The sequence below is a fragment of the Scomber scombrus genome, chromosome 16 (assembly GCF_963691925.1).
Source record: "Scomber scombrus chromosome 16, fScoSco1.1, whole genome shotgun sequence".
NCBI lineage: Eukaryota > Metazoa > Chordata > Actinopteri > Scombriformes > Scombridae > Scomber > Scomber scombrus.
In genome coordinates this window covers 23,687,496-23,703,170 of record NC_084985.1, presented here as the reverse complement: position 1 = coordinate 23,703,170, position 15,675 = coordinate 23,687,496, and the positions used below count along the sequence as shown (strand labels likewise).

The 15,675-nt window shown below is 37.5% G+C and overlaps 1 protein-coding gene across 1 annotated transcript in view; it reads left to right on the top strand.

The window, feature by feature from the left end:
* Positions 1 to 13,439, top strand: part of kcnk9 (potassium channel, subfamily K, member 9) — a 42,957-nt gene extending 29,518 nt beyond the window's left edge. The window contains exon 2 of the mRNA XM_062436231.1: positions 12,556 to 13,439. Coding sequence (XP_062292215.1) covers positions 12,556 to 13,439 — 884 coding nt within the window. The remainder of the gene's footprint in view (positions 1 to 12,555) is intronic.
* Positions 13,440 to 15,675: the final 2,236 nt, after the last annotated feature.

Sequence of the window (15,675 nt, the reverse complement as noted above, 5' to 3'; positions counted from 1 at the left end):
TGATGGTTTCACACTAATGTAGCTATTACTGTATTACTTGGTAAATGTGAAATGCTCTGGTTTTTCTAGATAAAGATGAAGGTGAGTTTGACCTCAAGTAAATACTGATGAAAATATTTGTCAGTGGCACAGTTAAGCCCTGATGAAAGGGCAGTACTTTCTCACTGTTTTTCGGCAGTACTTTCTCACTATTTTTCATCCATATGATTTTAGTTTCTTTAAAAAAAACTTCAAGACAATCCTGGCTTAGATAACATCAATATGTTCCACTGACTCCAAGAGGTGATTAAAAAAACAACCAAAAAACTATTTATGCAACTATTGCAGAAGAGAGTTCCTCAGTGTGGTGGCCCTGACAATGAATATTCTCAATCAGTTTCTTACTGTTAGCAATTGTTCTCTATAAACACACAATTTTGTGCCATTTACACAAGATATTTTTGTATTTATGATTCAGTTAATTTCTCACTGGTTTGAAGTGGGCTGGGCTCAATTAGAATAAGAAGATGTCATGTACGTCCATGCACCAATCAGGACTGACCAGTATTTGAATCAAAATATGATGATGAAGGGGTCGGTTGCTTACGTAGTCAGGCCACTGTCTTCACACCTGATCAAATCACACCCACAGTCACATTTTAAAGGGGACCTATAATGTCTTTCTTTATTTTAAGACACGTGTAATGTCACAATCTTGGATGTTCATGTTAAAAATGGCCGGCATCTCAAAGAATGAGATAAGCATATGTAGAAGTAATCTCTGTGAGCAAAAGCCTCTGCTTCAGACTGCTCTGAACGCTCGATTTCCAACATTTTTTTCTATTTTCAGTCCGAGCTGATGTTGGCTCGTGATGGATTTCTTTATATGGTCATATGCTTCACAAACAGCTTGCGAGTTTACTGCTCTTATCTGCTAACATTATGGTGTTTTTCCATTGTTTTCGGGGTAGTCACTCTGAGTCATGACTCCATTACACAGCAGGGCCAAGTAAATTAAGTATTTACCTGTTGGAAGTGTGCTGGTTGTCTGCAGCTCCTCATCAAACATCATCATCACTGTGGCTGTTACTGCTCCTACCATTCCTACCTGCATTATTCCTAACTGACCCATTCAATAAATAGTTCCAAATATATGTCCATATGTTGTTGTTTTGACTGTTTTTTAGCATGGTTAACAAAGCTCTGCTAGTTCAGTGAGGAACGCGTTCACTTTCCGTAAATTCTTCACAATAAAAGTCTCTGTTATTTAGTCTTTTAAATACTTAAATTTGAGGCAGTAAAGAAGGAAATGTTTGGTTTGTATCAGTGATAACTTTACATGACTGATACATACAGAAAAATGTGGGCTTACCAAGAGGGGACCTTAAAGAGACAGTAGCTCAAATGGTCTGTTCAGTGACACAGTTTATAATGAGGGGCTGCATAAAGGGTCAGTATAAGATAAATAGAGTTTTTTTTAAATTGTAAATCATGCAAATCTATTCTAGTGGTGTCCAAAAATAAAAATTTACATCTGAACTTTAACTTTGATTGTTTCTTATTTTGGCACAAATATTAAGGAACACATTAAACCAAGATTCCAGGTGCTCAAAGGGTAACTACTGAGCAGCAGATGAGAGGCTGCCAGATTACATTATCATCTTATTATCATCTGTCCTTTAACGAGAACTCTTTCAAGGTATAGGCTGTTGGTTAATTCATTAAGCCATTATGACTGTGAGATACTCCTTTTTCTTCTCGGATGGAATACATGATTTATTTATGATACAATAACAGAATGATATAATACTTAGATTAAAGCTGCCAGCTGTGCCAATTAAATTTAAGCAACAATGACTCAAACTCACTCACACAAACTAGTGGAGCTTACATTGTGGGTGTGGGCAGACATTCAAAGTAAGTCATAGTAGCGGAGTGGATTGAAGCCAAATAAAGGTTGAGTCATGCGGTTTTTGATGAGAGCTGTTGTGGTAATTTCATGAAAGTGTAAAAGATTAGAGGCACTTTTGATATGACTGTGAAGCATAACAGAGGGAGAGAATATTTATTCAATTATTTATTGAATTTTGCAATAGCTTAAAAAAGAATCAGTTTCAGTGTGTGTGCGTTTTGTAGTGTGCTGTAGCTCTAGGAATGGCAATGTCAGTCTGTTGGTTGGTTGGTCCACCACTTTTGTCCACACTGAAAATCTCAACCACTGTTAGATGGTTTTAAATGACATTTGGTGGACATATCTATGATGCTCAGATAAAGACCCCTAATGACTTTGGAGAACACTTGACTTTTCATTTAACGCCACCAGTAGGTCAAAGTTGTATTATCCAGTGAAATACATAAACAACTGTTGGATGGACTATTTTGTATGCATTTATGGTTTCCTACATAAGCCCTTAAATACAAGGGAGAGATACATTTTCTAAATCGGATCTAAATTGTTTTCTCTCCTGTGTTTATGACTTAAGAACAGGAAAAACACATTTTTGCCAGGATAATCTTTCTAAATTCATTATTTTTTTTAAATCTGTGAAACAAGTGGAGAAATAACATTTGCCAGTGGGGAAAAACGAGTTTTGCCAGAATCATTATTCAAATGGGGTTTTTTTTCTTTCAAAAACATTTGGCGTTTTTTTGTTTGTTTAAAAAAAAAATCTGGATCATTTCTCTAAGAGTTTAGTTATTTGGTTATCGGCTGAGGTGCACCACTACCACATGTTAATTCATGTTTTCTTGCAGGTGAGTGTTTCTCATTTCTCCATGTACTTGAAACCCAATGAAAAGATATTATGTGTTAGTAAAGTAACTACTACTACTACTAGAAATGTATTTTAATTGGCACTCATCTGCCGTTATTTTTAACTAAGCTGACGTTAGCTGTTAGCTAACTTGCTAGCTAGTGAGCGAAAACCATATTGTTCATGGCTAACAGCTGCAACCTGGGTAAAGTCAAATGCATAGCTAACATTAGTTAACTGTAACGTTAATCATTGTAACAGGGACAATTCATCCTTTATGAGTGTGATGTTTTACCAATGAAAATAAAAATATATATATAAGTGGGAAATGTGAACACTTCCTAGGGGAATAAGATAATTGTGTATATTTAATAATAATTACACACAGCAGAAAAACAGAATAAGTAGCCTACTTTGGATATCTTTTAATTTTGGCAATTTAAATGAATGGAATGATTTGGAATTTGATGCTGTTTATTAAATATTGCAATTATAGTGCAATGCTTCTTTTAAATCAATCCTTGGGTTGACAGTTGAATCATTCGTACTCAGTCAATTGGTTGTCAAACATTTTTATGTCAAGGGCCCCCAAATTGATGTAAAACAAACCATGGAACCCAATTTGATAAGACTTTGTCCAAGGGACCCCCATCAGAGACTATAGTTGATAAACATGATTTAAAAGGGAATTCCACAACTGTCTGTACTGTAGGTGGGGAGACAACCATGGATATTCTGATCTAACTTCTAATGAGTAGAAGATTAGTAAAATTGAACTACTCCCTATTTTTATTGGGACTCCTTGGAACCCCCTCAAGGATCCACGGGGGTCCCTGGACCCCAATTTGAGAACCAATTATCCAAATTACCCTTTGAGACCAGGCAGCTCATTTGTGTTTGTTTAATATTCCAGAGGGAAGTCCAACCTTTGACTTGTGGGTCCACCAATTTCATCTTACACGTGTAAGCCACATCATGAAGTAGGAGGCCATGAAAGGTTAATAAGCTTTGTTTATTTATTTAATGAATAAAAAGTAATACCAACTATGAATCTGAATGATGCTGTTTTATTTCAAAGGGCAGAATGAGACCTCCACAAACTGTTGGGGAGAAATTCTAATCTGATCAGCTGTGCTTAGGTAAGGTGGTATAAAATATGACCCAAGCTATCCAAGCATATTGGAGCAGTGAGCTAAACTTGATTGTGTTCACAGATGAAAGTGCTCAGAGAGAAAATAAAGTGGTGTTAGTCTTACCTCATGAATACTTTCATGTGAAACACAGTAATAATTGTACAACGTGCAATGCCTTAAAAAGATCCAATTTCAGCTCACTCTACATTATAATTACGCTTCTCACTTTCAGTTGTAGATTGCCTTTCATTTTTTACTTTTAGACCCTTTCCTTTGCTTGCCATGAGATGTGAAATAAGATAATTGTTAACTGGAGAGGAGTCATTTCATTTAAATGAATCATTCTTCCTCTTGATAAAATCTGTAAGAAAAATACAGTGTACACAACTCAAATGTCTAAGCACACCTGAAGGTTCCCTTGGCCAAGTACCTTAACCTGATCAGATGAGAACATTACAGGTTTCTGACTTTTAGGTATTGTCTGTAAATTTGGCCATTTACACAAGATGATTAATTTCACTGTATGCATGCTTTTATAGACAAAATATTACAAAATTAAACCATTTAATGACAAGTTGGTTCCATATTGGTAATGCCAGCCAGGCAGTAAGTTGAAAACTTAAAAGACTTCTATTATCAGTATCTAATTAAACTATATGCTATGAAGACATTTCTTTGATAGGAAAATGTTTCCAAGCATTCAGTTTAATAGCAAGTATGCTTTATTATACCACTTTACCAATCATTTGAGCATAAACCATAGTCCATTACTCGATCCATCTTTTAGGGCTTTTCATTTCATCCTAAGCAAGAGTGTTGTTAATTTTGAAAACACTGTAGGTGGTTGGTGCTTCATAATCCTAACAGCCTATCAATTAACAGGGATGTTTTTAATATATAAAAGTTCATTTTCGTCTGAAATATGTGTTGCTCAATTTTATAGTCAAATACTTTGACATATGAAAATATTTGCCATTACAAAACTAATTGCATTTTTTCATTTGCAGAGACACATTACCACTTTTTCTTTGGTTGTTTCCCATGTTGCAGTGTTCCCACTTTCCTTAAATATATAAGTTTCATTTATCTTTTCTATTAATTGTTTATTTCATTTAGTTTTATTGAAATTAAATGTTTTTATTATTAAACATGTATAATAATACATATGCTGTCTATTGTTTTTATTAGACTACACGATTGTGTATAGACTTAGTATAATGATGGTAATTCAGCCAGAAAAAAGCTTCTTGTGGAATGTTAATGTCAGATGTTTCATTTGATTTGTTACAAATCTATTAGTTCATCCTCTCTGAGGAAAGCCTTAGTATGTTAATGGGGCATTGTCTTCTGTTCACAGAGATGTCAAGTTAGTATCATAGTATATGAAGCTTTCAAATGTGAACAAATTCATGGGTTGCTGTGTAATTGGTTTCTATGGGAGATCAACATTGGCTAACAGGTGATGAATAAATTGTCACAGTTGTAGTGGATGCTTTCGAGCCACTAAGGTTAACTAAATTGGAGCAAACTACTTTCATTGCTTGTGGACTAATAAACTGATATCCTTTACAACTACTGAAAACCAAGTGATGGGCCAATCAGGGTAACCTGGGTAGATTATGAAATCTCTTCAAGGAAGCAGATTGGATATCGGAAATGGTTTGATTCCATGGATATCCAGGAGGATAGAGAACATAGGGCTTTCATCATTTTCATAACAACAGTTCTAAAATGATTGATTGATTAATTTGGGCAAATTTAAATCGACATACCATATGTTACAAAATTAAATGAGATTTAAAAACACAATTTCATTGTACTGAATTTTTAAATTCTTGCTTTCACGATGTGGAGTAGTGCTGATTAAAATATATTTCTAGCATCAAGAAAACCCTGACAATAATGTTACTTGACTTGCTAACACACAACATATATACCTTGTGTTTAGAGTGCATTGAGGAAGAAAAAGGATGCTTTGAGTCTATTTAGAACATAGGGTAGTGGTGCCTCTTGTGACAAAAATGGGTATTACAACAACAAAAACTTATTAAAAATGATCCTGACAAAAAAAACATTCACCTACCAAACTTTTTTCACAACAGGAAAAAAAATAACATGGCAAATTATCCTAGCAAAGCTTTTTTTACGATCATCCGGTAAATGATTGTTTTTTCCCACCTGTTTCTGAATCATCAGAATTTTCACTTTCCTTTCAGGGCTTCCATACTTTCCAAATGCTGTATCCCACTGACCTTTGTGATCTCCTTACGTGTTCTCTAGCACCACCATGAGGTTAAAATGTGTGATCTTGAGTGAAATATCTCAACAACTATAAGATGAATTTCCATGAAATTTGATAGAGACAGTCATGTCCCCTTCAGGATCAATTAACTTTGGTGACCCCCTCGCTTTTCATCTAGTGCAGTCATAAGACAGATTTCAACTTGTGAAATTGGAAGACTTATAGTAGCTATGATGTCTGCCATGTGGGCGTTGATTGACAGCTGTGATTGATAGTTTGTCGTTGCTCTCCTGGACTCCCACTGAGTCAGATTGTTGTCACAATATTTTAAATTCAATGTTGTTTGATTACAAAAGCTAGCTTCATAATTTAGCGAAATTAACTAATTTTAGCTCAATTGTGCGCCACTCTATGTTTCCATTAAGCTACCATTTGCTTCAGTTCAAGGCAGTGAGGCATGTTTCCTTTTTTCGTGTGCTCCAGACCAGTTCTAATGCAAACCAATGCATAACATTACACCTTGTTACGTATCTCTCTGATGCTGACATAAGTATTTTTCTGAAATTACTGCTGTACTGATTAAGCTGTAGACTTGGTTCTGTTTTATAGTAAGTAGGGCTATAGAAAAGATTATAACATGAAAGTGTATTGAATCACAGTTTTAACCCACTCCTACTTTAAATGACACTAAACATATTTTTACGAGGCACCTTTGTGTCGACGTGTTATCACACTTCCCACTCTGGTTTGTTCAAACATTTGAAGAATGACTCAACAGATGTGCAGGCAGCGGTACAGAAAATGTGTTCAGTTGAAATTCTGTGAGAGAAGCTGAGAGCATGACTGACCTAAGATGTTGTAGTTTGTAGCTCACGGTAGGATACACTGAATCATCTCGTTATTTTCTATGTTAAGATGGCCATTGTGTTGTTTTAGATGAATCAATATTTCGTAAAAGCAATACATTATTACATTGTTTATTTTAATCCAACCGCCTTCAGTAATATTTTCTACAGAAAGCCCAGACTGATGTTTAAGGAAAATCTGTTTATTATAGGAGACATTCCTCAAATGAGAACCCATGTACCCATCAGATTTGAATTTTGGCCAACCAGGCAAATTTTCAGCATCTCAATTTGGTGAATTGTTGTGTTTTTCTCTGTTGCAGACACACTTTGTGCTTCTAGCTGATAAGACTGCTGTGTTTTTTTACATACAAATCTTGCCTGCAGCAGCTTGTAGGAGAACATGAATTGAAAACATGTCTTTCTTTCCCCCCCCCCCCTCAACTAAATGCCTGCATCGACGTCCAGAACACAACCCTCCATTTTCAAAATGTGTCTTATGTAATGTTTGAGTGACCGCGTCTTTCTTGTGCTTTTATCGTCCGTTAAAGACCGTGATTCCACTTTCCACTGCGCTACACACTGCCCTGTACACAAACACACGTTTCACCTGTGCACACATGAGCACAAAAGCACCTGTGCATGGCAGGGGCTCTGTGTGGCAGAGCAAATACGTCTGTTCCCAAGACAACAGCAGATAATAGAGTCATTATAAGAGGACAAACAGATTACAAAGCGCAGCACTGCCACGGAAAACACACATCCCATCAAACACATCCAAGAAATACTTTAAGAGACTAGCTCGCAAAAAAAATTATGGAATAGTTTAAGTAATAATCTGTGATGTCTTTTTTCTTTTTTTCTTTTGTTTACTTGGCTGAAAAACAACATATGTCTGCTCAAGGTGTCAGATGCTTTGTAGAAGAGAAAAGATTCAAGACAGAAAATCAAACAGAAAGGCTTTCAGGAATTTCTTGTCTTATTGTCTTGTATCAGTCGATGATGGATGGCAGCATTACTAGATATGAAAATGACCGTATTTATTACCTTTACTTTACTTTAGTTATTATCTGCTCTGTAGGTCTGCAGGTCTTCATACTGAGTCCCTGTAAATCCTTGTGAATCATCTTGTATTTATTACCTTGGAAATGTAAGCACACTTATGAATGTTGGAGCTGAAACTAAAACAGCTGGAGCTGATATGACGTCACAAATATGAATACTTTTTTAAAATATTTTATTTACTTTTATCATTAATAATAACACAAGTGCCTCAAACAATACAATATGTTGGGAGAGGTCTACCTTGTCTTAATCCCTGCCTTATTATTTCTGCCTTTATTTGTTTTATATGTTAACCATTTCCCCCAGCCTTTTATGAAGAATTCCTTCCTCATTTCCACTTATATGTAAGATTCTCCATCACACGTATATCATCTATGATTGACATCCATGATTTGTAACTTGTTGCTTCAGTCTTGAGCCTGTTCTTAGTAATGACCTTCTTTTCAGCCCCCGGGAGGATTTCCTACTTGCACAGTTCCTTCCAAATGTCCGAGGTATAAAACAAGACAAGATTTAGGAAATGACATAACCCAGTACTTCACAGAGAGCTGAATGAACATCCCACCAGAAAGGTTGTATCATGCATTTCCAGAAAATGTGTGTGTGTGTGTGGTCTGTATCCATGTGGTTACATCATCTCCAGCATGGCTGTTGAGCATTCATCTGATTACTTTAAAATACGTTTTGTCCTATTTACTTACTTTTTACTACTCACAATACTATCAACTACCATCACATTAGCACTACGGCATTAAATCTTTTCAACTTTAAACTCAAGAAACAGGATATCACATCAAACACTTGTAGGGTGTACAAGTGTGGTCACTCTGCAGTCGCTGCCTTTTAAATCAATACCTAATACACTCACGTCTGATTGCAGCTTGGAGAGGCTGTTGAGACGGACCTTGAATGAGTCCAAACAGTAATATTTGTTATTGGGTGTATAATGCTGTGAATGTAACACCACGATGTTGAGAGATTATTTGCGGAGAAGATCAGTGATGATCCGGCAGCACAGACGACTTTCATATTAAATAAGAGCTGTCATTTCTGCACAGATGCCACTGTAATTCATGATGTCCTAATTATTCTCCGAGAACAAATTCAAGCAATAAAAATCAATATCAATTAATTTGCTAATTTTCAGGAAGGAGGAAAGAAGACAGATGGCTGGGTAGAATACAAATCTGTCCTGAGATGTAATTATAATTGACTAACACTTTTTTTTTTTCTTTTTTTTTTGGGATGCCACAAGCATGCATCTTAACACATGAGGTTTACTTTGACCCAAACTTGTTATAAGCAGTATGTGAACATTCCCAAATGTTTTTATTTCTCTATACATGAATTTGAATATATTCTGTGTCACTCAAGAGGCAATTTCTATGAATTTCTCCTATCCACTATAATGATTAAACCATAAAATACAGATTTGCATCATATCTGGATTGTGCTTATCTTATTTCCACAGAGTGCCTTACCATTAATATCCTCTCCATGTTGTATGGAAGAGCAATGAACATTTGTGTATTTTAGATATTGTGAATGAGGTCATCCATGTTGTTGATAGAAGCCGCTCCTATTGTGCGTATGTGGAAATCATGTGCCCGTCGCTGCTTAGTGTTCAAGGAATTCAATCAGCTCATTTGTAGTCGGCACAGAGCCGGGCTGCTGCTGACCTGCTGCTGATCCTTCCGCTTCCTGCACAGGCCTCCAACTTCAAGGTTCATACCAGTGTGCATCTAATAAAACACCTCTGTATAACATGTGTGCCTACCATTTCCCAAAGCATGCCACAGCATTTTAGATTCTATTTTCTACTGTTTAATTTTCTGCCATCCCATTCGTTTTATGTCTAAGTAGAAGGGTTATCTTGAGAAGTCCAACTTACTGGCTCTTTCAATAGATTTCACCCCACTTACTTTCTTCATCAGTGAAGTGAAGTTAATTGAGTATAATTTCTTCTAATTACTCTGTAGCCTCAAGTGCATTTTGGTTTAATACTGTCCTCTGAAATTAATAGAAACTAATGGGGTGGCTGTAGCTCAGGAGGTAGACCGGGTCGTCCGCCACTCGAAAGATCGGTGGTTTGATCCCTGGCTCCTCCAGTCCACATGTCGATGTGTCCATGGGCAAGATACTTTACCCCAAATTGCTCCCGATGGCTGCGCCAATGGTGTATGAATGTGTGTGAATGTTAGTCTCCATCTGATGAGCAGGTTGGCACCCTGCGTGGTAGCCGCTGCCATCAGTGTATGAATGTGGGTGAATGTGACAAGTAGTGTAAAAGCGCTTTGAGTGGTCAAAAAACTAGAAAGGTGCTATATAAGTACGGTCCATTTACCATTTTATCATTTAATGGCAAAGGAAAGAAAGAAAAAGAAAGAAAATAAAGCACAACTATAGCAGATATTTAGTTAAAGGCATTAATGCCTGTTAATAAACAGTTATATTCCACTTTTTAACAAACTTAGTACAATTGCATGTGTTTTCTTTGGTATTTTATGTCTTTGTTAGAGAGCTGACAGTAGGGAGATGACAGGAAATTAAGGAAGACAAATGAGGCCAGACTTGGGATTGGGGATGTTGTGGTTCATTGTCAGTGCATTAAATCCCTCGGCCACCAGGGCACCCCCAGTTATGTCCTTTTGAACTGAGCCAATTTTATACAGGCCAAAGGGGATACACACGATTATATAAGATGGCTAGACTTGAGGAAATATGTTCATTGAACTTCAAATTTTAAATTCAATCAACATCTGGATAAGTCAGGAAGATAAGGGATGGCTTCCACCCAACTTTCAGTTGTATTGTAAATCCATTTCAGAGTCTGATCTCTATTGCAGATTTTACTCAGAATAGGAAGTTACTTTATATCAATGTTGCCTCAGAGATATGGTCTGTAGTTGTGCTTTTTCAGTAAATACAATTGGGCTGAACTGGATAATCATCATGTGGGTCCACATTGCTTTCAATTCATATCAAAAAGATATGTTACAAGTCTAAAAGGCATGTGTTTTATGAAACTTGACTGAAAGTGTGCAGCAATATAGTCAAACGAGTTTTAACTCAGATAGAGTGCTATGGAGTTTGCTAAGAAGCTATAGTTTGTTGTTGAGGCCTCCAAAAAAAGACAATCCAATAATATGTTGTCACTCATTAATTTCTCATCAATGTACTGTAAGTGCAACATTCACCCTCCTTTTAGCTCTGTTTCTGTTTTAACCAACTCCTGGGCCTCTTTAGCTGCTAAATGCTCCAATATGCTCACCAGCTATTATGCTGTTTGGTGCTGGTCAGGTAGTGTGCATTGGATTTATTAGATCTCGTTTGCTGAAGACAGGTACTGAGAAAATAAGAGTTAATAAAAGTAGAAATTGTGGGAAAACCAAAGCTGAAAAGAGAGGGACCTGCAGGGTTGGTAGCAAATCTTTGAGGATTCATTACTAGGAGTGCCTGCTGTGACATTCCAGATGGTCATTTCGTACTTTGTTTATAAGAAATTTTGATTATTTTTAACTTTGAATCTACATACAGTAATAAATTGGCTTGAAAGCTTGATCTTGCGGTGTTTGTACATGTGCTTGTATGTTCATTTAAATTCCACTGACTGAATAACATAAATTGTACATGCAAATACTCCCATCGCTTGTGTAAATCAGAATGCGGGAGCTGAGATTTATTTTTTTTAAGTGCATGACTAAACACATGCTCAAGTGGGTGGAAAGCCATATGGGAAAAGACAGAATCAATATTTGAGAGCGCAAAACAGCACTCACTCAGGACATATCTGTAAAAAAAAAAAAAAAAAAAAAAGTAGAAAAGAATAAATAGCCGTAAAATACACCAAAAATATTATGTCTCCATTTGGAAGACAGTTGCTGAAGTGATACTCATGCCAAGTGATGGTGGGTGTTTCTTGGCTAAGATTTTGGTGTTTACTGCTCACAGTTATGGGCTGTGGTAGAGCAGAGCTAATCAATACTCTTTTATTTCAGCCCTGCATATTCAACGGCGGTCAGCTTCATTCATACAGCATCTCTGAACTAACTTTACTAACTTTTCTGCAGTGCACACATGTTCATTTATTGTGAATTTGAAAATTACATCTAATATCGGGTATGAATTCTATTGTTAGCCCTATAGGTTGATTTTTGAAATGTCTGTGTGTGAGTCAGCAGCTTGTGGTGTAAAGATAAAGTTTAATTAAGCTAAAAGCTTCACTTGGCTCCTCCATGACTCTTTTCCAATCCTTCCTCCAAAACTCTTCTACCTCACCGGAAACTTCTGACTAATTGGATACCCCTCCCACCATAATCTTCGAGCCCAAATAAGATTAACGAGCGGACACATTCCTGTGGCTTGCACCTATTTAATACCCCCTTTTTTGGCAGCGTTTGCATTCTTATAGAGATTTCTTGCTTGGTCATGTTTGTAAACAGAAGCTGAACTGGCGCTTGTGATGCCACCGCCGCTCCACAAGCATCCAGAAATGTTCCGCATCACTAATTTCTGTTGTCTGTCTGCTCTTTTCTCAGGATACGGGCATGCAGCGCCAGGAACCGACGCAGGGAAGGCCTTTTGCATGTTTTATGCTGTCCTGGGAATCCCTTTGACTCTTGTCATGTTCCAAAGTCTCGGTGAGAGGATGAACACTTTTGTGAAGTACCTCCTGAAGCGTATCAAGAAGTGTTGCGGTATGAGCATCACCGATGTGTCCATGGAGAACATGGTTACTGTGGGATTCTTCTCCTGCATCGGCACGCTGTGCATCGGAGCTGCGGCCTTCTCGCATTATGAGGACTGGAGCTTCTTCCAGTCGTATTATTACTGCTTCATCACATTAACAACCATAGGCTTCGGGGACTTTGTGGCCCTCCAAAAGAACAGGGCCCTCCAGAAGAAGCCGCTGTATGTGGCCTTTAGCTTCATGTACATCTTGGTGGGCCTGACAGTCATCGGAGCCTTCCTAAACTTGGTGGTGCTCCGCTTCCTGACTATGAACAGCGAGGACGAGCGGAGGGATGCAGAGGAAAGGGCCTCGCTCGCTGGGAACCGGAACAGCATGATCATCCACATCCAGGATGAGTCGCTGCAGCGTGGCCGGCGGCGGCGCGAGCCGTACCGGGCGGAAGTGACTGATTTGCAGTCGGTGTGTTCCTGTATGCACTACCACTCGCATGACTTCGGCAGCTCTGGGGGAGGGATGGGAGGCCTGGGCTGTGCCTTCTCTCATCAGAACTCATTCAGCTCGCAGCTGAACCCCAATCAGTACTTTCACTCTGTTTCCTACAGGATTGAGGAAATTTCACCCAGCACCTTGAAAAACAGCTTCTTCCCTTCGCCCATCAGCTCAGTGTCTCCAGGCCTTCACAGCTTCACAGACAATCACCAGCTCATGAGGAGAAGGAAATCCATCTAAACCCAAACACACACACAGGAGAAAAAAAAAGAGTTTTCATCTTTTATACACAAGGTCAAACATTTCCAATGCTGCTCCTTACCAAATCTTATTTCAGCACTTTTTTCCCCCTTTTTTGGTTATATGTAATATAAAAAGTATTCTTGGGAACAGATGAAGAACACTACGCAGAGCAGTGAGCGTGGACACAATGGGATGCAAAGCATGAAGCATGGATGTCTATTTTTTCAAGAGATCGCTCCATTAAAAAACAAACACACAAACACACAAACACACACACACACACAAACACACACACACACACACACACACACACACACACACACACACACACACACACACACACACACACACACACACACAAACACACATAAGACCTTCCTTATGATAGATTTACACAACATAATTGATATATTAACTTTGGTTACATACCAAATGATGCACACTTTGGGAAATGCTATTTTTCAAAAGGGAGTATGCTTGTTTCACCTTAACTTGAAGAAACTTTTAATGTTGTGTACTATTCCATTGCCTCACTGCAGACAGAGAATTTAAAATGACTTAAAGCATCAGGTATTGTTTTCTATAAGCAATCATATATTTCAATGGTTTTGCCACACATCAAGCCAAAATATTGTTGCCAATATTAGCATGTGCATTAGATGTCATTTAATGAGTGTGCCATGGTTTTGTGACATTCTTTAGTCTGTTTTCAGCTGTATGAAGGGCGTCTGTTTGTCTTATATTCAAAGGATCATACTGCTGTTACTGATATTTTTTCCCCTCATCAAGAAATGGTTAAAGAACGCATCTGGCCAGAACAGCTTGTTTATCTCTGATTTATATCAATATTTGACTATCAGGCTTTTAGATTGAAGCAATTTTAGATCTAGATTGACTATTTTACACCAATATTCAGATAATTCCACTGTAAAAGAGGCAGAGAGACCAGTTGCTTGCCTTAATAGAACACAATGCAATGCAGTCAAAGATATGTCACGATTTCAGCATTTCAATAAAATGACACTTAAAAAGTTGGAGAACACAGAAGAGGCAGATTTGACAAATAACAGTGAAAATTGACAGCAGAAAATAAAATATCCTGATTTTCAGTCCTCATTATGGATCCTACAGTACCTATAATTCAACTCAATAGGGTCATTAGACCCTGCCTGCCTTCTAAAAACCTTCTTTCAAACATCCCACCTTTAGTTTGAAATGCATCCTTTCAGTTTGTTTTAAGCTTGAACCAAGTTGTACTCTCATTGAGGTGTAAACTAAACATGGACCTTATCACTGGCATGCCTTTTACAGACTACATGGCCATGTAGCTTAACACAACTTTTTGGAAACGCATTATGGGAGACACTGGGATAGTTGTAACTAGTAGGAGCCGATGAGTCAAGCTGAGGAAAGTGAATTCATTCTTTCTTGGAAAATTATCAAATGACTCAAATTAATGAAGTGAGCATCACAGACATGATGATCTAACACAGTGTAAGAGGATCAAAAGGTGGATTTGTCTTTAAACCTGCAGCTACCAAATAATCAAACGAGCAATTAAATTACTCAAGAGTGAATTCATAGGTGAACATTTTTAACCAAAGGACACGTATGACCACGATCCAAAGTGCTGATTCAAGGTTATTTTCCTCATACAGCATTTATGCCTGGAGCGGCTGATTCTGAGTCAGAGCATGAACTCCTCCTCACATCTAAGCATGCAACACCAAGAGCAAAACGGTTTTATTGTGCAGAAAAAGCATGTAAGATCTAAACTGACAACTCTTACGGTTTGGATGCACTTTGGAGCCATTAGCGAAACACAACCTGATACATGAAACAAGGTGTAAACAACGAGCGTGCGTTAATGTGAGGGGACAGCTGAAGATCGCTGATAAGAAAGTTATAAAGTTAAACTCAGTAACGTCAGTATGATCCTTTCCGTTTCTGTAAAATGTCAGGAGAAGAAAAAGGGATACGGAAGATATTTTTATGTTGGAAAGATCTGATAAGTGCATGAACTTTGTATGATGAATGGGGATAATACTTTCATAATAACTTTACAAGTATCTTAATGGCAAATAGTATTAAGAATGATTTACAACATAAGCTGTTTATTTTTCCAAAGTCCAGCAGTTTTTAAAGGGATAAACTTTATTTACCTGCTTTCTAATTTCCATTCAAACAAACTGTACAATAATGTTTGTTCTCAGGTTTGAATGAATCACCTTTT